This window comes from Pan troglodytes, chromosome 7 (assembly GCF_028858775.2).
Source record: "Pan troglodytes isolate AG18354 chromosome 7, NHGRI_mPanTro3-v2.0_pri, whole genome shotgun sequence".
Classification (NCBI taxonomy): domain Eukaryota; kingdom Metazoa; phylum Chordata; class Mammalia; order Primates; family Hominidae; genus Pan; species Pan troglodytes.
The window spans coordinates 154,656,662-154,684,139 of record NC_072405.2 but is presented as its reverse complement, the minus strand read 5'-3'; the positions used below and the strand labels follow the sequence as shown (position 1 = coordinate 154,684,139).

Genomic DNA, 27,478 nt, shown 5'->3' with positions numbered 1-27,478 from the left:
GCCTCGGGTGGGGATCAGGCTTGACGTGGCCCTAAACCTGCCTCTTGGTGCTTCTGTCCACAGCGGCCAATGTCTTTGCTGTGGCTGCATTCCAGGTTGAGAAGCGCCTGGCGGTGGTAAGCAGTGCCCCTCACCTCTGTGTGTGCTCACCCTGCTGTGTGCGCTCCTGGGAGGAGCTGCTCCCCAGGCCTGGCAGCCCTCTCCCAGGCAATGGGAGCCCTGGTTGAGTGCTCTGCTCCCCACTCCAGGGTGCCCTGACGGAGCAGGCGGGACTGCTGTTGCACGTGGCCAACCTGGCCACCATTCTGTGTTTCCCAGCGGCTGTGGTCTTACTGGTTGAGTCTATCACTCCAGGTGCGCCCCCATCCCACCCTGCCCATCTGTCTCGGGCCAGCCATGGGCATGGCCTCCGGCTGTGGCACTGTGGAGGCCTGAGTCCACCTCTCCTGCAGTGGGCTCCCTGCTGGCGCTGATGGCGCACACCATCCTCTTCCTCAAGCTCTTCTCCTACCGCGACGTCAACTCGTGGTGCCGCAGGGCCAGGGCCAAGGCTGGTGAGGGGCTGCCAGGGGCTGGGGCTGCCCGCTGGGGGGCTGGGCAGCAGCAGGGCCCCACCAGCCCCCTCCCACTCTGCTGTGCTCGTAGCCTCTGCAGGGAAGAAGGCCAGCAGTGCTGCTGCCCCGCACACCGTGAGCTACCCGGACAATCTGACCTACCGCGGTGAGGACCTCTGTGGGCCTGAGGTGCGGGGGACAGGCTAGGCCTGTTCTGGCACCAACCCCCCATTCCCATTCCAGATCTCTACTACTTCCTCTTCGCCCCCACCTTGTGCTACGAGCTCAACTTTCCCCGCTCTCCCCGCATCCGGAAGCGCTTTCTGCTGCGACGGATCCTTGAGATGGTGAGGTTGGGGGCTGGGGGCAGCCACTGGAGGCTAGGGGGCCTTCTGGCTAGCCAGGGCCTCAGCTGGCTGCTCTCTGTTTCCCCCCCAGCTGTTCTTCACCCAGCTCCAGGTGGGGCTGATCCAGCAGGTAAGTGGGGTAGGGCAGGGTTGGGTGCAGCTGGGCATGGCTGGGAGCTGACGTGGTGCCCTCCTTTGCAGTGGATGGTCCCCACCATCCAGAACTCCATGAAGCCCTTCAAGGTGAGTGGCTCAGGTGCTCTTACAGCTGGGGTGGCTGGGGAGTGACCAGGAGCATGGCTAGCTGAAGGGCTTGTTTCTGCAGGACATGGACTACTCACGCATCATCGAGCGCCTCCTGAAGCTGGCGGTGAGTGCGGACAGGTGGCGCATGTGCAGGACAGGAGGGGACAGTGGCATGTGGGGGAAGGTTCTAGAACTTGGTGCCCACCCCCACCTCCCTGCCAGGTCCCCAATCACCTCATCTGGCTCATCTTCTTCTACTGGCTCTTCCACTCCTGCCTGAATGCCGTGGCTGAGCTCATGCAGTTTGGAGACCGGGAGTTCTACCGGGACTGGTGGTGAGTGTCCCTGGGGTGTCCCTGGGGGCTGGGATGGGCCATGGTGTGCTCTGATCCCCCTGTGGTCTCTTGGCCCCTAGGAACTCCGAGTCTGTCACCTACTTCTGGCAGAACTGGAACATCCCTGTGCACAAGTGGTGCATCAGGTAGGTGGGGTGTGTGTGTGTGTGATGTGGAAGATGGCTGTGAACCTGAACCACTTTTCACACTCCCCCTCTGCAGAAACCAGGTGGTGTGTTGTGTGTGTGTGTGTGATGTAGAACATGGCTGTGAACCTGAACCACTTTTCATACTCCCCCTCTGCAGACACTTCTACAAGCCCATGCTTCGACGGGGCAGCAGCAAGTGGATGGCCAGGACAGGGGTGTTCCTGGCCTCGGCCTTCTTCCACGAGGTCAGTGCTCTTGGGGGGCATCTTGCCTCATCCCTGGGCAGGGGTATGCCCACAGCAGGGACGGCTGACGCCCCACTCCCTGGCATCCTCTCTCCCTCCCATCTCAGTACCTGGTGAGCGTCCCTCTGCGAATGTTCCGCCTCTGGGCGTTCACAGGCATGATGGCTCAGGTGAGCGACCCCCACGTGGCCTCCTCACTCGCCCAGTTACCCCGCGCCTGAACCCCTCGGCTGACCTTCCCCATGCCCAGGGACCCTGAAGCCCCCAGCCCTGTGGTCACCATGGCCGACTGACTTGGCCCCTCACTCCCTAGATCCCACTGGCCTGGTTCGTGGGCCGCTTTTTCCAGGGCAACTATGGCAACGCAGCTGTGTGGCTGTCGCTCATCATCGGACAGCCAATAGCCGTCCTCATGTACGTCCACGACTACTACGTGCTCAACTATGAGGCCCCAGCGGCAGAGGCCTGAGCTGCACCTGAGGGCCTGGCTTCTCACTGCCACCTCACACCCGCTGCCAGAGCCCACCTCTCCTCCTAGGCCTCGAGTGCTGGGGATGGGCCTGGCTGCACAGCATCCTCCTCTGGTCCCAGGGAGGCCTCTCTGCCCCTATGGGGCTCTGTCCTGCACCCCTCAGGGATGGCGACAGCAGGCCAGACACAGTCTGATGCCAGCTGGGAGTCTTGCTGACCCTGCCCCGGGTCCGAGGGTGTCAATAAAGTGCTGTCCAGTGACCTCTTCAGCCTGCCAGGGGCCTGGGGCCTGGTGGGGGGTATGGCCACACCCACAAGGGCGAGTGCCAGAGCTGTGTGGACAGCTGTTCCAGGGGCCAGGAGGCCTGAGGGTCCCAGGACCTGCCGGGGAGCAGCAGCTCCACTGCAGCAGGGCGGGCATGGCCGGTAGGGGGAGTGCAAGGCCAGGCAGACGCCCCCATTCCCCACACTCCCCTACTCAGAAAAGCTCAGCTCAGGCGTCCTCTCCTGGTGCTACTCCTGCTGGGTGTGCGGGAATCGGCACTCTGGCCCTCAGTGCAGGACGGTCAACTTGCACCCACCGTGCTCAGCTTCAGCTTGGGAAGAGGTCGGCCCTGAGTTTGCGGGAAGTGGGCTCCAGCCAGGATGGCCCAGGGATGGGCAGTCCACAGGGCCTTTCTGGTGTGGGTCTGGTGAGCCGAGGGGCTACGGTACACAATGGCTATGTCCATGGCTATTCGCCTTGGGGCAGGGCTCGGTTTGGCAGCCTCTTTCCTTCACTTGGAATCTGGGCAGCCAGGTGGGCTGGTGGCTCTCAGCTGCCCTCCACGAGGTTGGGGCACCCCTGATCCCCAGGCCTGCCTTGCCCTCTGCTCTTCTGGCACCAGGCTGGGCAGTGCAGACAGTGCAGCCCTGCAGCCTTCAGGACACCTTGTTCCCAGGCCCTGTAATCCACCAAGCTGGATAGATGGGGCCCCCCTTGATGGTAGCGGGAGGTCAGGGGTAACCCCAGGGCCCTGCTGCTGCCTTACCTTGCTGGGGTGACTGCTTGATTAAAGACCCCAAGACTGGACCAGACCCTGGTGTCCCCAGACCTGCAGCTATGGCCCAACAAGGCAGGTGTTTGAGGAGGCCCTGCACAGGGTCCCAGGACTGCACCAGGGGCCTCATCAGCAAGCTGCTGAACTGGTGGTGTGAGGGGAGGGTGGGCTCCCTTGGTGGTATCCTCCCTCTACCCCAGTGGGGGCTGGTGGGCCCTGAGATGGAGGCATCTCCTTGGGCCCTGCTGAGGATGGCAGTAGTGGGTGAGCTCCTGATGGGGGGATGGGTGTGGGGCCGACTCCTCCATCCCACATGCGCTCCTGTGCCTCTCCCTATCAGTTGGCCAATGGAGCTCCAGAACAAACTGTTGCTGCCAGATAAAGCAGCAAAGCCTGCTCCACTGCCCACCACAGGCCCCCTTCCCTTCCTCCACCAGGCCGAGTGGAGAACCCTGAAGCTACGGGACAGGCTCCCGTTCCCCGTGCCTACGTAGGGTGCTGGCTCTGGCAGAAAGACAGTGTGCCTGCCCCGCATCACCTGTCTGAGTGCGAACACCTTGGGAAGGGGGTTCCTGGTGGTCTTGTGACAACCAGAGACCCCCAGGGCCAAGGTGCCCACCCCTGGTCCCTCAATGAAGAACTGCAAGCAAACGCTGGTCCTGGGGAGTTGGGCAGGCACGGGGCTAGCTGCAAGCATCTGTCTTCCCCCAGGAGGCCACTGCAGCCTGGCCCTTCTGTGCCCTGGGCCCCTCCTCATTGCACCACCACCCACCGCACCACCCTGGGACAGAGGAAACACATGGAAGCCATAGCATAGAGCCTGTTTATAGATCTCTGCCTGTCTTGTCCGTCCATCCACTGTGTGTATATATCTGTATATCTCTGTGGAGCGGGGAACGGGACAGTTGTGTAAAAATCCAAAATACAATTCTGACTATGAACAACCTGCAGGGTCAGTCCAGGTGTGGCTGTGAAGCCCCAACCAAACCACAGGACACGGGGTTGGGGGAAGGCAGACTGGCAGGCCAGGGTGACCCTCCTGACCAGAGGTGCTGCCCAGACCCGAGCCCGTTTGTCCTACTGGGGCTATGGCGGCCGACCCACCAGTGCCCAAGACCGCGAGGCTGCCCTGCCTCCCCAAGACCAGCCCTGCACTGGGGCTGGGGGTGGGCGGCTGGCCCAGCTCCTCCAGGGCCTCTAGGAGACAGTGGGGTCCTTGGCTTTGGGAGGCTCCGAGCTTGTCAGCAGGGAGATGGTGGGGTCCTCGGCGAAGCCGTCCCCTTCGGAGAAGTAGGAGCCCTCTCCCAGCTCAAACAGCACCGGCAGGTCGTTGCTCCCGGTGTCCACGGAGCCGGGGTCCAGCAGGAACAGCGGCTGCGCTGTGTAGTGCACCAGCTGCTTCCCTGCGGGGGTGGGGGTGTCAAGGCGGTGGGGGGTTGGGGGCAGAGATGGGGCTGGTGGGACTTGGCTCACCTGAATCCGGGCTGCTGTTCTCTGCCTCGGGAGGCCTGGGGGGCTCCTGGGGAGACAGGAGCTCTTGGATCTGTGGGGTGGAGACGGTATTGTGAGCACTCCCGCTGGTCTCGTTCCCCCTCACCCCCCGCCCGCCTACGCACACTGGCCAGGCTGCTGTCAAGGTCAGGCAGGCTCATGTCGGGCACGGTCACCGAGGGGCTGAACAGCTGCGGAGGAGGGAGGGAAGTCAGAACAGCACCCGGGGGTGGGGCGGGGCTGCGCGGGGAGGCGGGGCTGCGCGGGGAGGCGGGGCTGCGCGGGGAGGCGGGGCTGCGCGGGGAGGCGGGGCTGCGCGGGGAGGCGGGGCTGCGCGGGGAGGCGGGGCTGCGCGGGGAGGCGGGGCTGCGCGGGGAGGCGGGGCTGCGCGGGGAGGCGGGGCTGCGCGGGGAGGCGGGGCTCCACTCACGTCCAGCAGGGCACTGGTGTCCACGCTGAAGCCGTGGCTGCTCAGCATGGTCTGCAGGTTATCCAGGTTGGAGTCCATAGCATCCAAGTGGTCACTGAGCTCATTCCTGGCCCGGGATAAGGGGGTAGCTGAACCAGTGCCCCAGGCCCCACACCCCAATGCCCTCCTGTGGGAGAAGGGCTCCCCTTGACTGTACCCCCCAGGCTGCACCCCCGTGTACGCCTGCACAGGCTGGAGGGGGCAGCGCATTCGAGGACGGCCTGGAAGGCAGTGGAGGCTCTGTGCCCTGCAGGGGTGTGGCTGGGCCTATGCTGGGCATCCCTTTGCCATGAGGGCCTGGAGGCCTTGGTGGCAGTGGACCCAGGAGACAAGGGGCGTATTCAGCTCCAGCACAAGGATCAGGGATTTCAGTTTTCAGGGTTGGTGAGGTTTCCCGTTGCACTGGGAAAACGGGTGGGGCTGTGCTCAGTGTGTGGGTGGCTCAGTCCCTGTCCTGGTGCTGCTGTGGGGATGAGACCCACGGTCTGGTGGCTGTGACCAAGAAAGCCCTAGGCCACAGGGCACACCTGGGCTATGGGACAGACAGCCAGGCTGGGTCCTGGAGGTGCCCTGGAGACCCTGCCTGACAGGAAGTGCAGTCAGCACCGCAGTCTGGATCCTGCCAGCACCAGAGGCCGTGCCAGAGCAGGGAGGCCTGTCCCTGTCATCCCTGTCACAGGCAATGACCACAGGCCCGTGGCCAGGGGAGCCATGACGACACTGAGCCCCCGCCACAGAGGGGTCTCGGCTGCTGCCGCCCAGGCCCGACGCTCATGCCCGGCCAGGCTGGGTCTGGTCCACGGCTGTGTGGGAGGGCCCGAGCTCTGGCAGAGCCCTCCTCCCTCCCCAGTGGGGTCAGCGCTAACCCTGGCTGGACTTGGCCATGCGGAGAGGAAGAGGGGCAGGGGAAGAGGCGGGCGACCCTAGACATCTGTGGAGTGCGAGCCAAACTGCAAGATACAAAAACAAGAGCCCCCATTGCAGGCAGGGGCTGGGGGTGTGGAGGCCGGCCCTGCTCACCATCTCCTGCCATGTGTCTGGGCAGCACGACCTGCCAGGACCCGTGGCCTGTGGCGAGGGTGGCGGCAGCAGGAGGGGTGGCTGAGAGCAGGGCCGAGCAGCCTGTCCGGACATGCCCGTGGCTTCTGTGGCGTTTGGGACTGTGGGGTGATCTGGCTGGCACCTGTCTCCCTCCCCAGCCCCGAGCTCCGAGGTTGGGGGTAGGGTCCTGCCTCGCCAGCTGCCCTGCTCAGTCCACTGGGACAGTCGGAGCTGAAGCCCAGGGCTGTGCGTCCAGGCGCTGTGGGTGGGGCCAGGGGTGGGCGGCACTCACTTGTCCAGGCAGGCTACGCTGAGGCACTTTTCAGGGGTGGAGGTGGGCGGGGGGGAGGGAGGCCGGCCCTCGGTGTCTGTGTGGCCCCTGGCGTCCGTGAGGGCTGTGGCGGAGGCGGGGGCAGGTTCACTCTCCCGCAGGATGGAGTCAATGAGGGCGGTCGGGGACAAGAGGGTGTCCACGGAAGATGGGCGCCCGGGACTCGCCTCCTCTACCCGGGGGCTCTGAGGCGGGCTGGGGGGCTCCTCCTTGACACGCACCAGGGGGCTGCTGGATAGGGGCCTGCACACGAGGGGGGCCAGGTGAGCTGGCGTCTTGGCCAGCCCCACCTCATCCCCAACTCTGCCCTGGGCCCACAGAGGCTCGCCTCATTGGGGGACAGGATGGCTGGGGTGATGCGGCCCCCACCTCTCGTCTATGCTCCCGCCGGGGGAGGCCACGGGGCTGGCAGGAGCCAGCTCGGTGATGTCGGAGATGATGGGTCCAGAGCTGGCCACAGCATCAGGGCCGTAGAGGCTGGAGCTGCTGTAGGCTGGGGAGGGGGCCTGCAATCAAAGGCAGGAGGTCCATGCAGTGCTGGCAGGGGCAACCCACCCCACTGCCGCCTGCATGCCTGGGCGGGTGCCCTGTCTCCGGCACTCACCGAGTAGGGGCCCGAGCCGTGGACGTGCTCCAGGGAGAACTGCCGGCCGTACTTGGGCATGGAATGTGCTGAGCCACTGTCGTTCAGCATCAGGGGGCTGTGGGGAAGGGTGCAGGTCAGCCACCACCCCCCACCTCGGGGTACCCGGGGCACAGCTGACAGAGAAGGGGGACAGCCCTGGGCCCCGGGTGGTGGATGCAGGCATCCCCAAAACCTCACATCTTTCTCTTCACCCCCAGGATCCGGTTTGACTGCACCAGTGAGATCAGGAACTGAATGAGCTGTGGAGAGAGAGGACACAGTTACCCCGGCCCTTGTGGGGCCCCCGCCGGCCCTCTGGCCCTGCCCCCACCTTGTTGACGACTTTCTGTTGCTGGGCATGCTTCTGCCGAAGGCTGGCCACCTCCCGCCACAGAGCCTCATTCTCACTGCAACAGACCAGGCTGGGTCAGTGGGGCCCAATCCCATGAGCCCCAGGGCTGAGGGAGCCCCACAGACCCTCCCTGTCCCCCATGCAGGAGCAGGGGTAAGTGTGACCATGTCTGGCCTGGCCCACCCCAGGATGAGAACTTGTGTGTGGAGGGACTGGGGGCCAGGGCCAGGGCTTGCTGGTCCCACTGCCCCTCCCTGCCGGGGACACCTGGTGTCAGGTAGGGTGTTGGGGATGGATCCATGCGAGCCAGGTGCACCCGGATCCTGGCATCCATCCTGGCAAACACCTGGAGGGCTGCCTTGGACACAGGCCAGGAGCAGACCCTTGGGCCGCCCTTCCAAGGCCTGAGCAGCCAGGTTAAGGGAGGACGGTTCTTCAGGCTGCGACACTGGCTGTCCCACGTCCTGTAGGTGCTCAGGGCCCTCGCCAGGCCTGGAAGTGGCTCAGAGGTGGCCCCAGGCCTGGAAGTGGCTCAGGGGTGGGGAAGAGCTGTCCCCAGCCAGGTGAGCAGGGCCATGACCGCGCTCCTGCTCTCTGGGAGGCTGGGCCCTGTCAAGCCTGTGAGTCTTCTTGGTAGGCCAGGTCCACATGGCCGGACTCCAGCAATCACAAAGCCGGTGGCTCCTGCTAGACCCCATGCAGGAGAGTCTGAGGCCAAGGCCTCCTCCATGACGTGGGGGCCAAGAGCGCCTGCTGCACGGAGCCGAGGAAGCCGTACTGGCATTGGGGTTCCCGCATGCCTGGAGCCCCAAAGTGGACGTGAGACCTGAGCTGGCCTTCCGAGGTGGGCTTGCTTCAGTTTCTCAGGTGCCACTGTGTGTTAGGCTCCTACTAAGGTTTCCCCAGAGCCGCAGGGTCCCGGTGAGGAGGGGCTGGGGGCTAGCTCCATGGGCCCAGGCGAGTGTGGGGCAGCGGTTCCAGGAAGGGCCTGAGGTGGGTCTGACCCCAGGCCCGAGGCGGGTGGGACGGGTCTGCTGTGCAAGGCTTGTCCTCAAAAGTAGGCTGGTGGGTCCCGCCAAGCTCGGAGCCAGGCAGAAGCCAATGGCCCAGAGGGCGCTGGGGATGTGCAGAGCAGGGGACCCTCCCAACCCCCTTCTGCACGTGGAAAACGGCTGGCCCCAGAGCTGTTGCATCAGCCACGGGCGGTGGGGCTGGGGCAGAGGCCCAGGGTAGATCTGCGTGGAGCGGGAGGGTGGAGCTGAGCACCTGGCCCCGGTCAGGGCCCTGCCCCCACAGCACCCGGGGCCTCTTGGTGGGCGCCAGGACCCGCTGTGGCCCACAGTGCTGGTGTGGGACCTACTGCTTCATGGCCAGGAGCTTGGAGTCCATGCACTCCTGCTTCCCCTTCATCAGCTGCACGTCCGTCAGCAGCTTGGTGACGCTGTCCTGGCGGATCTTTATGTCTTCACTCTTCAGGGTGGACACCTGGATTCCCGAGAGGGACAGGAGTCACTGGAGCAGCCTAGGAGCTTGGCAGGCTCAGGCTCGTCCACTGCAGCCAGGTCCCTCAGGAAGGGGCAGGCTGGGGTGGGAGCCCTCAGGGAGGGGCGGGCGGGGAGAGCTGTGGCAGGTGAGACCGGGCAAGGGTGCGGGGCCGGCACTCACACTGGTCACTTTCCTCTTGATGTTCTCAAGGAGCTGCTCCTGGCCACGCAGGAAGCATGGGTGCTGGAACTCCGTGTCGTCTCTCTCTGGCTTGACCAGGCCGCCCTGCTCGATGTGGACCACTTTCCGGAAGCCATCTGCACATAACAGGGAAGGGGGCAGCTCTGCCTCAGGGCGGGACCAGAACCCCTGAAGAGCGGCCACTGCTCCAGGAGGCTGCTGCGGGGCTTGGCCACGGTCAGACCCTGCCCTGCCCCTTCAGTGCCCATGCCTGGGTGGCCGGGTGGCCTTGGTCTAAGGGAGACCCTGTGTCCCCACAGGGCTCCCTGTGCCCGACATACGTGGAGTACAGCTCCGGCTTCACGGTTCTTCCCTGGGGACCCCAGGTTCATACCCACAAGGGCCCTCCCCCATGGAAGAGGCGGCTGCTCCCCGGCCCCCAGGCTTGCGGGGTCCCACGCCATGCCCTTGGCCAGCACAGGACGCCCCGTCCTTCATCACAGGGTCCTCCTGCTGGGGTCCCGCCATCTGCAGGTCTGCCTCCTGCACCCCTGCGCTGCCTGGAGGCAGCACTCACACATGTTGAGCTGCCGCACGAAGCTGGCCATGTTGTTGTGCTTGAAGTACTTGGGCAGCACCTCCTTGGCAAACTGGCCCTGGTCGAACACGTGGAAGCTGTTCCCGCTCTGAAAGGGAGACACATGGGTGGGTCACGCGTGGTGGTGAGGGGCAGCGTGCCCAAGCCGCCCCTTCCCCAGGCCGCCCCTTCTGGAACGCAGGTAGTGCACGTTCCACCTGATGGGGCTGGGGCCATGGGAGGCCCAGGGGGCTGGCGGGAGGCGAGTTCGTTCCTGGGACCACCTGCCACACGGGCCTCATCTGTGCAGCGTGACCTGCATCCTCACTGTGAGGCCCAGGACTGGGCGGTGGGCAGATGCGGGGCCTTCCTCTCAGTCGGAAAGCCCCTCCCCAGGGGTTCCAGAGAAGGCCACGTTTCCACTCACAAAGCACCTGCCGCACTCTGGCCACGTTTCCACTCACAAAGCACCCGCCGCACTCTGGCCACATTTCCACTCACAAAGCACCTGTTTAAGCAGGACATTTCCCTTGGGAACAGCGAAGGAAATGGAGCCCTAATTTCATTACTCCCGAGGAAAACACAGTCGCGTTCAGAAATCCAAATTCAGTCTTGTTTTGTGACGTGAGACAAGAAACAGAGACAGTCAAACACTGCATATACCTTCCTCTTCCATTTCTCTACCGAGCTCAGGCCCAGAGCTATCAGGAGGCGCTGGTGAGGGAGGCATCCCTGTTGGCCGTGGCCGCGGTGGCTCAGAGGGGACAGCGAGAAGCCCACACGGCGGGGAAGGGGGGCCTGAAGCAGGGCCAGAGAGGGGTGAGGGGTGTCTGCGTAGGAAGGGGCGGCTGACTCAGTGAAGAAACTGGTGAAGGGCAGTGGGGCAGGTTTCTCCCTGCCAGGGAAGGGAGCTGCAGATGCAAACAGGGAAAAAGCCAGAAAGACCCCCGTGGTGTGGCACTAGAAGTGGAGAACCTCTTTCCAACACAGAGAGATGTGAAATACACAGGGATGTACACGTGTCAGGGAGGGAAACGGTCACGGAAAGGACCCCAAGGCAGCAGGAGAGAGACGGCGAAAAGCGCCAAGCCAACTTTCCAGAACTCTGAAAGTTAACCAAAGAATTACAGTAGCACGGGGAGCATTTATTCAAGAAAAACAGCTGAATCTTAGTAAGAACAGTGGGCTTTGTGAACTTTTTTTTTTTTCTGAGACAAGGTCTTGCTCAGGCTGCAGTGCACCAGCACCAACATGGCTCACTGCAGCCTCTGCCTCCCAGTCCAAGCGATTCTCGTGCCTCAGCCTCCCAGTTCAAGCGATTCTCGTGCCTCAGCCTCCCAGTTCAAGCGATTCTCGTGCCTCAGCCTCCCGAGTTCAAGCGATTCTCCTGCCTCAGCCTCCCGAGTAGCTGACTATAGGTGCCACCACGCCCGGCTAATTTCTGTATTTTTAGGAGAGGTGGGGTTTCACCATGTTGCCCAGACTGGTCTCGAATTCCTGACCTCAATCAATCCGCCCACCTTGGCCTCCTGCAGTGCTGGGATTACAGGCGTGAGCCACTGTGCCTGGCCAGGCTTTGTGGCATTTTACATGCCCTATTCCCACTCCATCTGCAGCCTTAAAAACCAACAGCTGCAGTCCCCGTGGGAACAGCGTCCTGGCAGCCGCTGCGGGGTGGGCCAGGGCTTGGGCTCCTCCAGGGCCCCATTCCCAGAGGACTGTCAGCATCTGACCTAAGAGTCCACTCCCAAGGCTGTCTCTGATTTGACTTGAAGCTCTCCTGAATAAAAAAGCTGTTTGCCGAGGTGTGCCTGTTGAAACCTTTACAGGTGATTTTTGAACGCTGTGGCTGCCTGAGGCAGTGCCTGGCAGCTGGGGAGAAGGAGGTGCCACTAGGGGCTCTGAAAAGCTCTGAGATATTCCAGGACATCTCGCAGCCGTGTACACGTGTGAGCCGTGCCCATGCTCAGGAAAGACCTGAGCCAGCCCCGAGCTCTCACTTCTGGCTGACCTTGAGGCTCTGTGTAAGCAGGAAGTCAGGCATACAGTTGGGTTGTCCACTGCCTGGCCGAGTGCTGAAGGCGTCCCCAACACACACACACACACAGCCCCCGGAAAAGATGGGAGACTCACTGGCCCCAGGCATTCAAGAACATTTCTGCCCCATCACCACCTATCTCAGTTAACTGAACAGAGACGGCAGTGGCCATAAACAAGAAAGAACGCAACCTTTACAGAATTAGTGCCGAAAAGCTACCTGACAGATAACCATGACAAACAGCAGCAATGACAAATCCTGGGGAGGTGGGGGAGTCCGAGCCCCAGAGCTGCCACTCTCAACCGATGAGAGTTCCAGTTTTCCAGCCGGCTGCGCTGGCTCACGCCTGCGGTCCCAGCACTTTGGGAAGCCGAGGCGGGTGGGTTGCTCGAGCTCAGGAGTTGGAGACTGGCCTGGGCAACATGGCAAAACCCCGTCTCTAGAAGAAATACAAAAATTAAATGGGCGTGGTGGCGCACACCTATCATCCCAGCTACTCAGGAGGCTGAGGAGGGAGGATCCCTTGAGCTCCGGAGGTGAAGGCTGCAGTGAGCTGTGATCAAACTACTGCGCTCCAGCCTGGGTAACAGACTCAAAAACAAACAAACAAACAAACAAAAAACTCTAGTTAAAAAAAAAAAAATTGAGATATGCAAAGAAACAAGAAGCTAGGACCCATACCCCATACACAGGAAAAAAAAAAAAAAAGGCAATCAATAGAAACTGTCCCCAAAGAAGCCAAAACATTGGACACTGGACTTACAAGGCAAAGATTTTAAGTCAATCATTTCAAATATGTTCAAACAACTAAAGGAAACCACATCTGAAGAACTAAAGTATGAGAATGACATCTTATCAGAGAGTATCAATAAAGAGATAAAAATTGTAAAGAAGCACGAAATCAAAATTATGGAGCTGAAGAGTATAATAACTCAGATTAAAAGTCAACCAGAGGGGCCGGGCGCGGTGGCTCACGCCTGTAATCCCAGCAGTTTGAGAGGCCAAGGCAGGCGGATCACCTGAGGTCAGGAGTTGGAGACCAACCTGACCAACATGGAGAAACCCCGTCTCTACTAAAAATACAAAATTAGCCAGGCGTGGTGGCTCATGCCTGTAATCCCGGCTACTCAGGAGGCTGAGGCAGGAGAATTGTTTGAACCCGGGAGGCGGAGGTTGCAGTGAGCCGAGATCGCGCCATTGCACTCCAGCCTGGGCTACAGAGTGAGACTCCGTCTCAAAAAAAAAAAAAAAAAAAAAAAAATTAACCAGAGGGGCTTAAGAGCAGACCTGACTAGGAGAAGAAGGAGTCAGCAAACATGAAGATCAGTCAATTGAGGTGCTCCAGTAGGAGAAAAAAAGACAGAAGGAATAAGAAGGAGGAGCCGGCCAGGCGCAGTGGCTCACGCCTGTAATCTCAGCACTTTGGGAGGCCAAGGTGGTTGGATCACGAGGTCAAGAGATCGAGACCATCCTGGCCAACATGGTCAAACCCCATCTCTACTAAAAATACAAAAAAAATTAGTTGGGCATGGTGGCATGTGCCTGTAATCCCAGCTACTTGGGAGGCTGAGGCAAGAGAATCGCTTGAACTCTGGAGGCAGAGGTTGCAGTGAGCCGAGATTGCACCACTGCACTCCAGTCTAGTGACAGAAAGAGACTCTGTCTCAAAAAAATAAAAACAAAAACAAAAATGAGCAGAGCCTCAGAGACCTGTGAGACACCACAAAAAGTGTAACACAGCCGGGCATGGTGGCTCACACCTGTAATCCCAGCATGTTGGGAGGCTGAGCCAGGCGGATCACCTGAGGTTAGGAATTCGAGACCAGCCTGGCCAACATGGGGAAACCCCGTCTCTACTAAAAATATAAAAATTAGCCGGGCACAGTGGCGGGCGCCTGTAGTCCCAGCTACTCGGGAGGCTGAGGCAGGAGAATCGCTTGAACCCAGGAGGCGGAGGTTGTAGTGAGCCGAGATCACCCCACTGCACTCCAGCCTGGGGGACAGAGTGAGACTCTGTCTCAATAAAAAAAAAAAAAAAAAAAAAAAAAAAAAGGATTAAAATGCCTGGTGTGGTGGCTCATGCCTGTAATCCCAACACTTTGGGAGGCTGAGGTGTGTGGATCGTTTGAGGTCAGGAGTTCCAGCCTGGCCAGCATGGTGAAACCCCGCCTCTACTAAAAATGGAAAAATTTTAGTGTGGTGGCTCATGCCTGTAATCCCAGCTACTTGGGAGGTTGAGGCAGAAGAATTGCTTGAACCCGGGAGGTAGAAGTTGTAATGAGCACAGATCGTGCCACTGCCCTCTAGCCTGGGTGACAGAGCGAGACTCCATCTCCAAAAAAACAGAAACAAAAACAAACCAAAACAAATAAAATAAAAGCATTAAAATAAAAGACCCTGCCACTCAATCTTTGTATATTGGCCGGGTGTAGTGACTCATGCCTGTAATCCCAGCACTTTGGGAGGCCAAGGCAGGAGGATCCCTTGAGCCCAGGAGTTGGAGACCAGCCTGGGCAACATAGCGAGACCCCATCTCCACAAAACATAAAAATTCAATATCCGGCAAAGCTATGCTTTGAAAATGGAGAGATTTCCACTTCTGGAACAGCAATGTGAGGAAGTTCATGGAAGTACTTCCTGTGAAACAAGCAAAGCTTAAACCATTTAAAGTCTCAAAACTGTCCTAAACGCATATAACAGGTGAACACTTACGGAGTAAAATCTACTGACACCTGGTACGAACATTGAGCCTGGTGGCATCTGAGCCTCAGCCTCCTCTTTCCCTCTCACCCCAGCTCGCCATGATGGGTACTACACTCAGGGAGAGGGGAGCAGGAAGATGGGGACCCTTCTCCCCTCAATTCCCAAATAAGGTTTCCTGGATCTCATGGGCTGGGCACACCACCAGAGTTTCACATCCTCACCAACTCCAAGTTGAAGAGACTAAGATCCTGGTGCACGTGGCCAAGAAGCCAGGGGCTCCCTTCCTCCACCTTGCCCACGCCTCAGAGAGGAGACTACCCCCGGCCACAGCAGGCTGAGGACACCCAGGCCTCTGATCACCCTCCTCACAGCTCCCACCTAATTAAAGCATTTTCAAAACCACAATTTTTTTTTAAATTTTTTATATGGAGTCTCGCTGTCGCCCAGGCTGGAGTGCAGTGGTGCCATCTTGGCTCACTGCAACCTCCGCCTCCTGGGTTCAAGCAATTCTCCTGCCTCAGCTTCCTGGGTAGCTGGTATTACAGGCATGTGCCACCACACCCGGCTAATTTTTATATTTTTAGTAGAGACAGGCTTTCACCAGGTTGGTCAGGCTGGTCTTGAACTCCTGACCATAAGTGATCCACCCACCTTGGCTTCCCAAGGTGCTGGGATTACAGGCATGAGCCACTGTGCCTGGCCTTAAAAACCACAAGTTTTAAATACAGTTCAGGCGTTCTAGGTTAAAACAGTAGGGTAGAGCACCCATGCTGGGAAAGCCAGGCCAAGAAGATCAGAGGCTGCTGTCTTACCCAGTGCCCAGAGGGGTGGTGCAGAGAAATCAGCCTGGGGAGAGAGGCCGTCCATAAGGAAAGAGCTCTGAAGCTCCCCGAGGAAACTCATTTTATTTGAAAGTTCAGCCCAAGACTGCTCTTGGGAACAACAGCTCCTCTAAGTTAAGAGAAACAAGTGAAACCGCAGGCTTGTTCACCTGCACAGGGAAAGCTACGAAGAGCCCTGCTGGGGCCAGAACAACCCTGACTGACCTCAGACACTACCACTACTCAAAAACCCCAAACACGCCTGCAACAATAATCCAAATAGCGAGACCCCCATCTATACCAAAAAAATGATAGAAGAGACGAAATCATAAAGGACCCCCAGTGGAAACTCTGGAGTAGAATAACCAAAGCAGAACTGCTGGCCGTGTGGTAAATGCTGAATTTCACATGCAACTCCCAAGCTGCTTTCCAAAGCGGATGCAGCATTTGTGTTCTCAGCAGCACGGGTGAGTTCCAGGGGCTCCGCACCCTCCTCAGCACCTGGCTGTTCTAGTCGCTGTCGCTGCGGTTTTCGTGTGCATTCCTCTGACAATGAACGATGCTGAGCACCTGTTCAAGTGCTTATTTGCTATTTGTCTATCTTTTTTTTGATGTATCTGTTCAAATCTTCTGCCTTTTTCAATATATGTTTTTTCGAGACAGAGTCTTGCTTTGTCACCCAGGCTGGAGTGCAGTGGTGCGATCTGGGCTCACTGCAACCTCAGCCTCCTGGGATCAAGAGATCCTCTCACCTCAGCCTCCCGCGTAGCTGGGCCCACAGGAGCACACCACCACATCAGGCTCATTTTTTTTTGTAGAGATGGGTCTCCCTATGTTGCCCAGGCTGGTCTCGAACTCCTGAGTGGAAGCAATCTACCCGCGCTGGCCTCCCAAAGTGTTGGGATTACAGGTGTCAGCTACCATGCTCAGCCACTTGCGTTTTATTTATTATTATTATTATCTTTTTTTTTAGATGGAGTCTCGCTCCACTGCCCAGGCTAGAGTGCAATGGCGCGCTCTCGGCTCATTGCAACCTCTGCCTCCCAGGTTCATGCAATTCTCCCACCTCAGCCTCCTGAGTAGCTGGGACTACAGGCACCTGCCATCACGCCCAGCTAATTTTTGTATTTTCAGTAGAGACGGGGTTTCACCATATCGGCCAGGCTGGTTTTGAATTCCTGACCTTGTGATCCGCCTGCCTCGGTCTCCCAAAGTGCTGGGATTACAGGCATGAGCCACAGCGCCCGGCCTGCCTTTTATTTTTTTTAAATGGTTGTCTTCCTGAGTTGCAAAAAAAAATTTTTTTTTTTGGAGACGGAGTCTCGCTGTGTCGCCCAGGCTGGAGTGCAATGGTGCAGTTTCGGCTCACTGCAGCCTCTGCCTCCTGGGTTCCAGAGATTCTCCCTCCTCAGCCTCCCGAGTAGCGGGGATTACAGGGACCTGCCACCACGCCCAGCTAGTTTTTGTATTTTTAGTAGAGACAAGGTTTCACCATGTTGGCCAAGCTATGTTGCCCTATCTGGAAGCAATCCTTCCACCCGAGCCTCTGAGTAGCTGGCACCACAGGCGCCACCACCGTGCACGGCTCTTCTGGATGCTCGTTATTTTTTTTGAGATGGAGTCTTGCTCTGTCTCCCAGGCTGGAGAGCAGTGGTGCGATCTCGGCTCACTGCAAGCTCCGCTTCCCGGGTTCACACCATTCTCTTGCCTCAGCCTCCCAAGTAGCTAGGACTACAGGCACCCGCCACCACGACCAGCTAATTTTTGTATTTTCAGTAGAGACGGGGTTTCACTGTATTAGCCAGGATGGTCTCGACCTCCTGACCTGGTGATCCGCCCGCCTTGGCCTCCCAGAGTGCTGGGATTACAGGCGTGAGCCACCGCGCCCGGCCTCTTCTGGATGCTTTTAAGATTTTCTCTTCACCAGCCTGTTCCAGCACTTTGATTATATAATGTACCTTGATATGGTTTTGGTTTTATCCTGCTTAAGACTGATATTCTTGGATTTGTGAGCTTACAGCTTTTCAAAAATTTGGGAAAAATTTTGGCCATAATTTTTTTTTTGAGACAGGGCTCTGTTGCCCAGGCTGGAGTGCAGTGGTACGATCATGGCTCACGGCAGCCTCCACCTCCTGCGCTCAGGTGATCCTCCCACCTCAGCCTCCTGAGTAGTTGGGACCACAGGCAGGCACTACCACGCCCGGCTAATTTTTGTATTATTTATAGAGACAGGGTCTCGCTATGTTGCCCAGGCTGGTCTTGAACTCCTGGGCTCAAGCGATCCACCCACGTCAGCCTCCCCAAGTGCTGGGATTTCGGGCAGGAGCCACCGTGTCCGGCCTTTTGGTCATATTTCTGTATTCTCTTCCCCACTGTTTTCTGGAACCTCAAATACGTTAGACCACATGATATTATGTCCTTGAAGCTCGGCTGAATTTTTGCAGTCCTTTTTCTCTCTGTACATCACTGTGGACAGTTTCCATTGCTTTTAGTTCAGGAATCTTTTCTTCTGAAGTTTCTAATGTTTTGTTAAACCACTCCGGTGACTGAAGAACCACCTTTTTACTTTAGAATACATGCCCTACACCAGTGTCCCCCATCATTAACATCCTGCCTTTGTGCGGTACAGTTGTCTCAAGAACATCAGACACATTGTTAACTAGGACCCACATTCTAATTAGATTCCTTAGCTTTTAACCCAGTCCTTCCTCTGCTCCAGGACATCATCCAAAATCCATCCAGTTGTCACATCTTCTTCAGTCCCACTGACTCTGACACCTTTCAGACTTGCCTAGTTTTTGAGAACCTTGACAATTTTGAGGACTCGTCAAACAGTTTGTGGAATGTCTCTCAATTTGGATTTGTTTGATGTTTTTTCATCATTAGCTGGGGTTACGTATGTTTTTGGGAGGAAGATCAAAGAGGTAGAGTGCTGTTCTCATCATCCTGTCAAGAGTACACAACAGGCCGGGCGCGGTGGCTGACGCCTGTAATCCCAACACTTTGGGAGGCCAAGGTGGGCGGATCACGAGGTCAGGAGATTGAGACCATCCTGGCTAACACGGTGAAACCCCATGTCTACTAAAAATACAACAAAATTAGCTGGGCGAGGTGGCGGGCGCCTGTAGTCCCAGCTACGTGGGAGGCTGAGGCAGGAGAATTGCTTGGACCTGGGAGGTGGAGGTTGCAGTGAGCCGAGATTGTGCCACTGCACTCCAGCCTGGCAACAGAGCGAGACTCCATCTCAAAAAAAAAAAAAAAAAAAAAGAGTACACAACAGTGATACGCATGTCACTGCTGATGGTGAGCATGGTCCCTGGTGGGGCTGTGTTGCTGGAGGTCTCCACTGGAAAGCTGCTCCTCCTGCTTCTGTGCTCTGCTCTTTGGAAGGGGGTCACTAGGTAAAGCCCAGGCTTCTGGAGTGAGGAGTTAAGCCTCACCTCCTCGAAGGCGAACTATCTCAGTAAACAATGTGGAATTCTTCTACTTGGGAGATTAGTTCCAGTGACATTTTGTCCAACTTGCTTCTTTTCTGTATCTTCCATTTCTCAGTCATGTTTTCTTATTTTTTGAGACGGAGTCTCGCTCTGTCACCCAGGCTGGAGTGCAGTGGCACGATCTTGGCTCACTGCAAGCTCCACCTCCCGGGTCCAAGCAATTCTCCTGCCTCAGCCTCTGGAGGAGCTGGGACTACAGGTGCCCGCCACCACGCCCGGCCAATTTTTTGTATTTTTAGTAGAGACGGGGTTTCACCATGTTAGCCAGGATGGTCTTGATCTCCTGACCTCGTGATCCGCCCACCTCAGCCTCCCAAAGTGCTGGGATTACAGGCGTGAGCCACCACGCCCAGCCCTCAGTCACATTTTTGTGTTATTTCTTTGAGCACAGGGAACATTTTTATAATTGTTTACTGTCTTTGTCGGCTAATCCTATCAAAACCGGGCCTGCTACTGGACCCCCTCCAGTGACAAGTCCATTTTTCTGCCTTGGCTTGTCTGCCCGTGACTGATTAGATTCTGGACGTGAATTTTTTTTTTTTTTTTAGACGGAGTCTTGCTCTGTTGCCCAGGCTGAAGTGCAGTGATGCGATCTCGGCTCACTGCAACCTCTGCCTCCCGGGCTCATGTGGTTCTCTTGCCTCAGCCTCCCAAGAAGCTGGGACTACAGGCGCCCATCACCACACATGGCTAATTTTTTGTAGTAGAGACGGCGTTTCACCATATTGGCCAGGCTGGTCTTGAACTCCTGACTTCAGATGATCCGCCTGCTTCGGCCTCCCAAAGTGCTGGGATTACAGGTGTGAGCCACTTCGCCTGGCTTCTGTCTTCCTCTCAAGAGTGCTGTGTGTACTCCGTGCTAGCAGGCAGCGGTGTTTCCAGGGCTTGCCTTGCACTTGTTTCCGCGGCATTGGAGTGGCCTTTCCTCTCCAGCTTATTCTGCGCCACTTCCAAGCTGTGTTTCCTCTAAGGTGTCATGAAAGCTCCTTGTATTTCAAGTGGCTTCTATACTCTGGCTGGTGGGAACTGAAATAACCACGGCCCTGTGTGAGTCCTGCTCATCTGTCCCCTCACACTTACTCTTCCCCTTCACGTTGCTCTTGGTCCAGCTCCACGAGGTTTCACTGTGTGCACCGGCAAATCGGATCCAACCCGAGATGCAAGCGGGCTCATGCGCAGATTGCCGGAGCTCTTTGTTTTGGGCGTAACTCCTTCCTTTCTGGTACCACACCCCACACATTCTAGCTGCCTCAGCTGCCCCAAAGTCTGGGTTTGTTGGGTTCTCTGCACGTGAGTCTGCAAATTCCCTCCACATAGAAAGCCTGGACAATTTTGTGGTTTACCTCAGTCCTCGCCGGTTTTCTTTTTCTTTTCTTTCTTTCTTTTTTTTTTGAGACAGTTTCTCGCTCTGTGGCTGGAGCGCAGCGGCGCAATCTCGGCTCACTGCAACCTCCGTATCCCAGGTTCAAGTGATTCTCCTGCCTCAGCCTCCCGAGTAGCTGGGATTACAGGCACACACCACCACGCCTGGCTAATTTTTTTTTTTTTTTTTGTATTTTTAGTAGAGACGGGGTTTCACCATGTTGGTCAGGCTGGTCTTGAACTGCTGACCTCAGGTGATCCAACCGCCTCAGCCTCCTGAAGTGCTGGGATTACAGCCGTGAGCCACCGTGCCCGGCCCTAGTTTTCTAACGTCTGAACATTTTCAGTGGCTTCTTATGCCTTAAGGGTTAAATCCAAGTTGAACACGTCAGGCAACCCCTACCTTAGGGGCCATTATGAATTTCACAGGGTCTGCTGGTGAACCCATCAGAGAACCCAGTGTCTCTCTCATCTTCCTGCCTCAGTGGAACAAGGTCCCTCCTCTGCTGACCACAGGCACCTCTTGGAGGAGTCACCGGTCATAACTGGATATCACGAAAACCTGCCACTGGAAATGGGAGGCCCCTGGCTGGTGCGAGATGCCACATGCTGAGAAGTGTAGGTGTCAGCAAACCCCGCAGCTTGCAGTAAACTTGGAGCCTGTGGCCTCATTTTCCGCAGCACTGTGAAGGACCTGAAATGTGTGTGAGATCCTGCCTGTAGGGACACCTTACATAGAAAGTGTCTGTGTCTCTGAGTATCTTCTCAAAGGGCTCCCTGGCCCAAAATGTGAACAGTGCCGTATTCTACAAGGTGGCCCCACAGCCCAGGCCACAAGCCTCTTGTTCCAGCCTCCTGCCAAGTCAAAGCTGTATCTGCTGACAGGTGATCTGGGCTCCTGGGCTCGGCTGGCCAGCTGTTCCCTCTCCGGGTCCCGGGAGTATTGGCTTTAGGAGCAAAGGGAGCGCGTGTGTGAGTAGCTGCAGCCCACGTGTGGGGAGCGGGGACCACCGGAGTCAGGGCATGGAAGCAGTGAGGCAGGCAGGAAGCGCGAGCAGGTGCAGAGAAAGTGGCTTACTTTGTGGCCCCGTTCCCTGGTCTGGTTCTGTCCACATCTGAGCCACCTGCACCTTTCTCATAAACACTCTTCTTGTTTCCGCTCTGGAGGAGCTTCCAGCGTGTTCTCGCCACACAAGGACCAAGAGCAGCACAATCGCCCTCATCTCTCATCACATCTCGTCACTGGCTGCCGTGCACAAGTGTGGTGGCTACTGCTGCTCACCATGGCCCACAGGGTCACAGGGAGGAGGCTGAGGCAGCAGCAGCCTGTGCCGCCAGGTGCCTTGAGACATTTGGGACCACCTCCTTTCCTTAGCCTCCCCTCCACCTGCCAGACCTTGAGGAGACCCTGGAGCCAATGGCCCTCAATATACCCTATGGGAGCTGCTTGCTTCCTCTGGGAAGGCACTGTGAGCCCCACTGACCCCTCTCCAGCTCGCCCTCCACACAGGCTGACTCCTCCAAAACTGAGAGACTTTCAGGGCCAGGCTGTCCATCCCTGGTCCCTCAATAAAGGACTGAGCAAACACTAGCCTGTGGAGTTGGGTGGGCATGGGGCACTGGAGGCATCTGCCTCCCCCCAGGAGGCCACTGCAGCTCAGCCCTTCTGTGCCCTGGGCCCCTCGTCACCGCACCCGCCCCCCCACCACACCATCCGGGGCAGAGGAAACACAGGAGGCTACAGCACAGAGCCTTTTTAATTTTTTCTGTGCTATGCACAGAAGCTGTATGAGGACAGATGTGTGCCTTCTTTTTTTTTTTTTTTGAGATGGAGTCCCGCTCTGTCACCCAGGCTGGAGTGCAATGGCGCGATCTCGGCTCACTGCAAGCCCCGCCTCCTGGGTTCACGCCGTTCTCCTGCCTCAGCCTCGCAAGTAGCTGGGACTACAGGCACCCACCACCACGTCCAGCTAGTTTTTTGTATTTTTTAATATAGACGGGGTTTCACCGTGTTAGCCAGGATGGTCTCAATCTCCTGACCTCCTGATCTCGTGATCCGCCCACCTCAGCCTCCCAAAGTGCTGGGATTACAGGCGTGAGCCACCACGACCAGCCCCAGCTGTGTGCCTTCTTATGGCCACAGCAGGAGGTACTCTGATCCGGGCACACATCAGGCCCTCCAGACCCTGTAGCACTTCTCACAGCTGCTGCTGTGGGGCCTCCAGCATCTTGGGCCAAATACCAGATCTTCCAGGGTGGGGCCAGTGGGCCTGCTGGGTCTTGGCGGCTCTCAGAACCAGGGAAGCAGGGGTGGCCCTGCCTGCCGTGGGAGCTCCGGACACGATCTGTGGCCAGGGTCTGAGTGACTGAGCGTGGCCAGGTCGGCTCTGCTTCTGCAACTCCTCGTGTGCTTATGAGTGGACGCCCTGCCCTGCCTTACTTCAGGGACCCCTCACGCCCTGCCCCCTGCCTCACTGCAGGGACCACTCTGCTCCCAATTGTCCACCCAGAGACCCTCCACAGCGGCCATCTGACCACTGGCTTTCAATGGACCTCTCTCCCGCGATAGGCCGAGGGCCTTGGTGACCTCCAGCTCACTCAGTCTCAGGGAGCCCCAGGGTTTCAGCACATCCTTCTAGAGTCTTTCCTGCTGCCATAGAGAAGGGAGCTGCACCCGTGAGGCTGGGGCCAGGTGAAGACAGAGAAGCATCCAGGAGCCCACATCTAAGGAGGCCCCCACTCTCAGCGCCATCCAGATGCAGGTGGGTCTTAAAAAGGAACGCCTCAGGGCCAGGCGCGGTGGCTCAAGCCTGTAATGCCAGCACTGCGGGAGGCTGAGATGGGAGGATGGCTTGAGCCTGTGAGTTCCAGACTAGCTTGGGCAATACGGCGAGACCCTGTCTCTACTAAAACCTTAAAAAAAAAAAAAAAAAAAAAAAAAAGCCAGGTCTGGTGGTGCAAGCCTGTAGTCCCAGTGACTCAGCTGAGGTGACTGGATCACTTGAGCCTGGGAGGCAGAGGCTGCAGCGAGCTGCAATCATAGCCCTGCACTCCAGCCTGGGCAACGGAGCGAGACTTTATCTAAAAAAAAAAAAGTGCTTCCTTAAATTTTGCACCCAGGTGCCCCCTCTGGCCTCACCCTGATCCTGAGGCCTCCGTCTACCTGGGTTCGTTCTAACCTGCGTGACCATCATTCTAGCATTTGTCTGGCACAGGTCATGTGGCTGTGCCTTGTTCTCAGGCTCCTCAGCCAGCTGGGTGGCTCCTGGGGCTGTAATCTCACCATCTCAGATGTCGAGATTACTTTTCATACCTCCTTATCTTGTTAATAAAGATGGGACAAAATCATAGCTTGTAAAAAACTGGGATGATGGTGAACCCAGTTCTGAGGCTTCACTTTCTGCTTTTGTTTGGTTCTCCATGCTGTCAAATTCTCTGAAGAGGCTGTTGCCCTCCTGAGTCAGCTGCAGCCCAGCAAGGCCCTAGAAGAGCCTCCGCTGGTGGAGAGAGGAGCTGCTGCATGCAGACGAGGAAGCTGGGCTGAGGGCCGGCACCAGGGCACGGGGCAGGGAGGCTGCGGGTCCTGGGTCTCATGGGTCTCAGTTCTATGGAGCTGCCTGTCAGTCCAGGTATTCAGTCCCCCAACCCCGTCTTTGGGTCTCAGTGGTACTGGATCCAGGTGCACCTTTGGGAGAAGCTGTTGAGAAGCTGGCTGAGGGAGGACCACCCACATGCACGCCCATGCTCTTATGTGGATCCCCGGGATCATAACCTTGTGGCTGACACATTTCCTCTCCAAGGCTGTGCTGTCCTCCACAACTTGCTGGGTCCCCTCAAGGCCCTTGCCTGTGTGGGTGGGGTGCTCATGGGAATGAGGGTCTTGGGAGGCGGGGGTGGGAAATCAAACAACACAGGGATGGGGCAGCTGCCACAGTCCCCACCAATGGGGTCTCCTGGGCAGTGACCCGGCATTCTGCCTCCAGTGGCCGCAGTGGGAGTCCCGATCTCAGGCCAGGGAGGGGACGTGCAATGGTTGTCCAGACCTGGTCCCATTCCTGGCCAGGCTCAGTAAAGTTACTGGCCAGTTTCTGGGCCTCGGTCTCCCCCAGGTTATTCAGCCTTGAGAGTTAGTCACCATGCCTGTGATTCTGCCTCATCTTCTTGTGTCAAATAGGGAGGGTTTTTCTTGGCAGAATGGTGGTAAGACTCTGAGCCAGAAGGAGACTCTCCCAGAGAAGGCAGCAGAGAGCAAGAGCACCAGGGCCTTCTCAAGGCCTCCGAGAGCCAGCTGGGCCTGGGCAGTAGATTTGTGGGAGGGTGCCCTGTTGGGACTCTGCTGACAGGGAGTCCTCAGGGCTTGTGTGAGTGCTCTCAAAGTCACAGGATGGGATGATCAACTCCTTTCTCCAGGCCAGGCAGCCAGCGCCAGAAAGCTCTGCAGCCCCCTGCGCGGCCTGGAGAAGGGCTTCCTTCCAGTTTTAAGTCAGTGTTTCTGTCTCATTGCCATGCTCGCCCCCAGTGCTACGTCCTGCACCAACCATTGCCACTTCATACTGACCAGGTGGAACCAAACACTCACATTCCAGTTGGCTCCCCATCCCTCCCCAGGGAGAACAGATCCACAGGTGGTGCACCTGTGAGTGGAGTGGAGGCTGGCCACGGGCCTCATCACACCTGCCTTCCTTGCTCAAAAGCCCTGCCCAGAACATGCCTCGGTCCCAAAAAAGGGTACACTGGGCCCTAACCCACATGCCTCATAATCTTTAAGCAGAAACAGCAAGCAGATTACGGGACAGGACAGATCACGCTAGTAGGATTAAGCTTAGAATATCCCAGATAATCTCGGATGCCCCTCCCCCAATGGGGGAGTTATTCCCCATAACTTCTGAGGATTAAGGGGAATAAGAAAAAGAAGAAGGGCTGGGTGCAGTGGCTCACACCAGTAATCCCAGCACTTTGGGAGGCCAAGGCGGGTGGATAACTTGAGGTCAGGAGTTCCAGACCAGCCTGTCCAATGTGGTGAAACCCCGTCTCTACTAAAAATACAACAATCAGCCGGGTGTGGCAGCATGCACCTGTAGTCCTGGCTACTCGGGAGGCTGAGGCAGAATTGCTTGAACCCAGGAGGTGGAGGTCGCAGTGAGCCGAGATCGCACCACTGCACTCCAACCTGGGTGACAGAGCAAGACTCGGTCTCAAAAAAAAAAAAAAAGAAAAAAGAAAGAGACGGATAAAAGAAGACAGAAACGTGGGAGTATTTCCTTTGCACAAGAATCCAAGGTCTAGAATGAAGAGATGGTGAAATGAAGCCAGCCTCCAGGAAGGTGCACTGTGCCTTAATGGGACCTGGGGATGGGAAGGCCAACACAGAGGTGTCAGCAGGACAAACACAAAGTGTTTCTAACAAGAGCAAAGATTTCCAGTCTTCTCTTTATTCCCAAACACTCTGTAGGTAAAGCAGAGCCTCAGTAAACCCAAGAAGCAGAAAACCTGGCCTCCTGCCTGGGGCAGCTTCAGTTTAGACTTTTCTTCATTCCTAACAGCATAAAGAGGCTGTGCAAATGGGAGGCACTCAGCAGAGCCTGAAGAACTCTGGGGTCTTAGCTCCTGGGAGGCCACACATGCTTGGTGGCACCCTGCCTGTCACGGTGCCTCCAAAAGCTCCCAATGATCAGTGGCCTTTCTTTCTTCTTTTTTTTTTTCTTAGACAGGGTCTCACTCTTTGCCAGGCTGCAGTGGCGGGATCTCGGTTCAGTGCAACCTCTGCCTCCCAGGTCCAGGGAGTCCTCCTATCTCAGCCTCCCAAGTAGCTAAGACCACAGGCAAGCACCACCACGCCCGGCAAATTTTTTGTATTTTTAGTAGACTTGGGGTTTTGCCATATTGTCCGGGCTGGTCTCGAACTCCTGGCCTCAAGTGATCCACCCGCCTCCACCTCCCAAAGTGCTGGGATTACAAGCAAGAGTCACCCCACTCGGCCAGTGTGGCCCTTCTTCAGGTCATCACTTGCCAGCCGCAGGCGGTGGCTCTGCCCCTCACCGGACACGACGTCACAGCCGGGATGTGAACAGCAGATTCTGATCTCCAACTCCAGACAATCACTGATTTACTTCTGCAAACCGGAGCTGTCCGGTCTTGCAGGGTCGGACCATGTAAACAAGCCTGCTGCCAGGCAACTGAAGACAGAAACACGAATAAAGATGCCCCATAAGGAATGAAAAACAAAACTCCTCTTGGGAAACCCAGATTTGGGACTCGGAAACGGGCTTGAGATCAACCTGAAGCTTCATGACGTCTTACTGTTTCCACTGCCTTTCCTGTTCCACTACAGCAACGCCCTCCACTTCACGTGCCAAGTCCTGACTTTCTCCTAATAGTTGCCGACCCAGCACCCCGTAGGCTGTCCCCTGGGGACGCCGATGTCCTCTGGGGCATAGCGTCCGCTGGCGAAGCCGGGTGCTTGCCCTAAGCGCGGACACTTCCGCAACCGCCCAACAGTTGCAGAAGCCCAATTCAAGAGACGCCCCATTCTCCCCATCCCAGGGAAACTTCGCTGGGGCAGGGGTTGAACCGAGTGTGGGTCTCGTAGCCGCTTTCCCAACTTAAGGCTCTGGGTCTGAGCAGGCTCGGGACCCGCCGCCCTTCTCTGGTGGGGGCAGGGCAGGCTCACCGCGCGTAAGCTGAAGTGCGGCAGGGCCCCTCCCGGCAGCCCTCCCGCGCCGTCCGCCGCGGCCCTGCTCCCTCCCGGTCACCACGGGCCCCGCGCCCGCGCGCTGCCCTCACCGGGCTCCAGCAGATGAGGGCGTCGGTGTCCGGGTCGCTCACGAGGGTCCACAGCTTGGTCAGGAAGGCCGGGACGTTGCTGGGCCCCGCCGCGCCGGGGCCCACGGGCAGATCCATCTCGGGCAAGGAGGGAAGAGGCGGAGGGAGCGGCCGCAAAGAGGGGCCGAGGGCCGGGCTAACGCCGTCGCCGCGCCAGCCTTCCGGGCCGTGCCGCCGCCCGCTGCGCACACACAGCCCCGGGGCCCAGCATGGCCGCCGCCATCTTGCAACGGGCGCGCTCCCGCCGCCGCCGCTGCCGCCCTCCCGCGTCACCCCCGGCGCGAGCACGCAGGCCCC

The 27,478-nt window shown here is 57.8% G+C and overlaps 3 protein-coding genes across 11 annotated transcripts in view; 2 read left to right on the top strand and 1 right to left on the bottom strand.

The window, feature by feature from the left end:
- Positions 1 to 4,331, top strand: part of DGAT1 (diacylglycerol O-acyltransferase 1) — a 12,357-nt gene extending 8,026 nt beyond the window's left edge. The window contains exons 5-17 of one of the 2 annotated variants that reach the window (XM_016960108.4): positions 64 to 116; positions 249 to 354; positions 453 to 554; positions 646 to 720; positions 798 to 901; positions 993 to 1,031; positions 1,103 to 1,144; positions 1,227 to 1,271; positions 1,370 to 1,482; positions 1,563 to 1,628; positions 1,789 to 1,876; positions 1,984 to 2,046; positions 2,190 to 4,331. In XM_016960108.4, coding sequence (XP_016815597.1) covers positions 64 to 116; positions 249 to 354; positions 453 to 554; positions 646 to 720; positions 798 to 901; positions 993 to 1,031; positions 1,103 to 1,144; positions 1,227 to 1,271; positions 1,370 to 1,482; positions 1,563 to 1,628; positions 1,789 to 1,876; positions 1,984 to 2,046; positions 2,190 to 2,345 — 1,052 coding nt within the window. In that variant the 3' untranslated portion in view covers positions 2,346 to 4,331. The remainder of the gene's footprint in view (positions 1 to 63; positions 117 to 248; positions 355 to 452; positions 555 to 645; positions 721 to 797; positions 902 to 992; positions 1,032 to 1,102; positions 1,145 to 1,226; positions 1,272 to 1,369; positions 1,483 to 1,562; positions 1,629 to 1,788; positions 1,877 to 1,983; positions 2,047 to 2,189) is intronic. The other variant, XM_016960109.4, reaches the window with a different exon arrangement.
- Positions 3,354 to 3,974, top strand: LOC104007801 (uncharacterized; the record flags this gene model as incomplete). The annotated part of the gene is given in 1 exon segment (XM_009456227.5): positions 3,354 to 3,974. A coding segment is annotated over 1 exon segment (621 nt), but the record flags the coding sequence as incomplete, so codon positions are not given.
- HSF1 (heat shock transcription factor 1) lies at positions 4,197 to 27,478 on the bottom strand. 8 transcript variants are annotated; one of them, XM_063816080.1, is made up of 15 exons: positions 27,143 to 27,430; positions 26,399 to 26,535; positions 9,939 to 10,047; positions 9,362 to 9,498; positions 9,057 to 9,181; positions 7,676 to 7,751; positions 7,543 to 7,604; positions 7,324 to 7,420; positions 7,089 to 7,225; positions 6,681 to 6,962; positions 6,214 to 6,297; positions 5,309 to 5,414; positions 5,004 to 5,069; positions 4,861 to 4,930; positions 4,197 to 4,790 (listed from the first exon to the last, which is right to left on the bottom strand). In XM_063816080.1, the coding sequence occupies exons 3-15, from the start codon at positions 9,967 to 9,969 to the stop codon at positions 4,585 to 4,587; spliced, it is 1,479 nt and encodes a 492-aa protein (XP_063672150.1). In that variant the 5' UTR covers positions 9,970 to 10,047; positions 26,399 to 26,535; positions 27,143 to 27,430; the 3' UTR covers positions 4,197 to 4,584.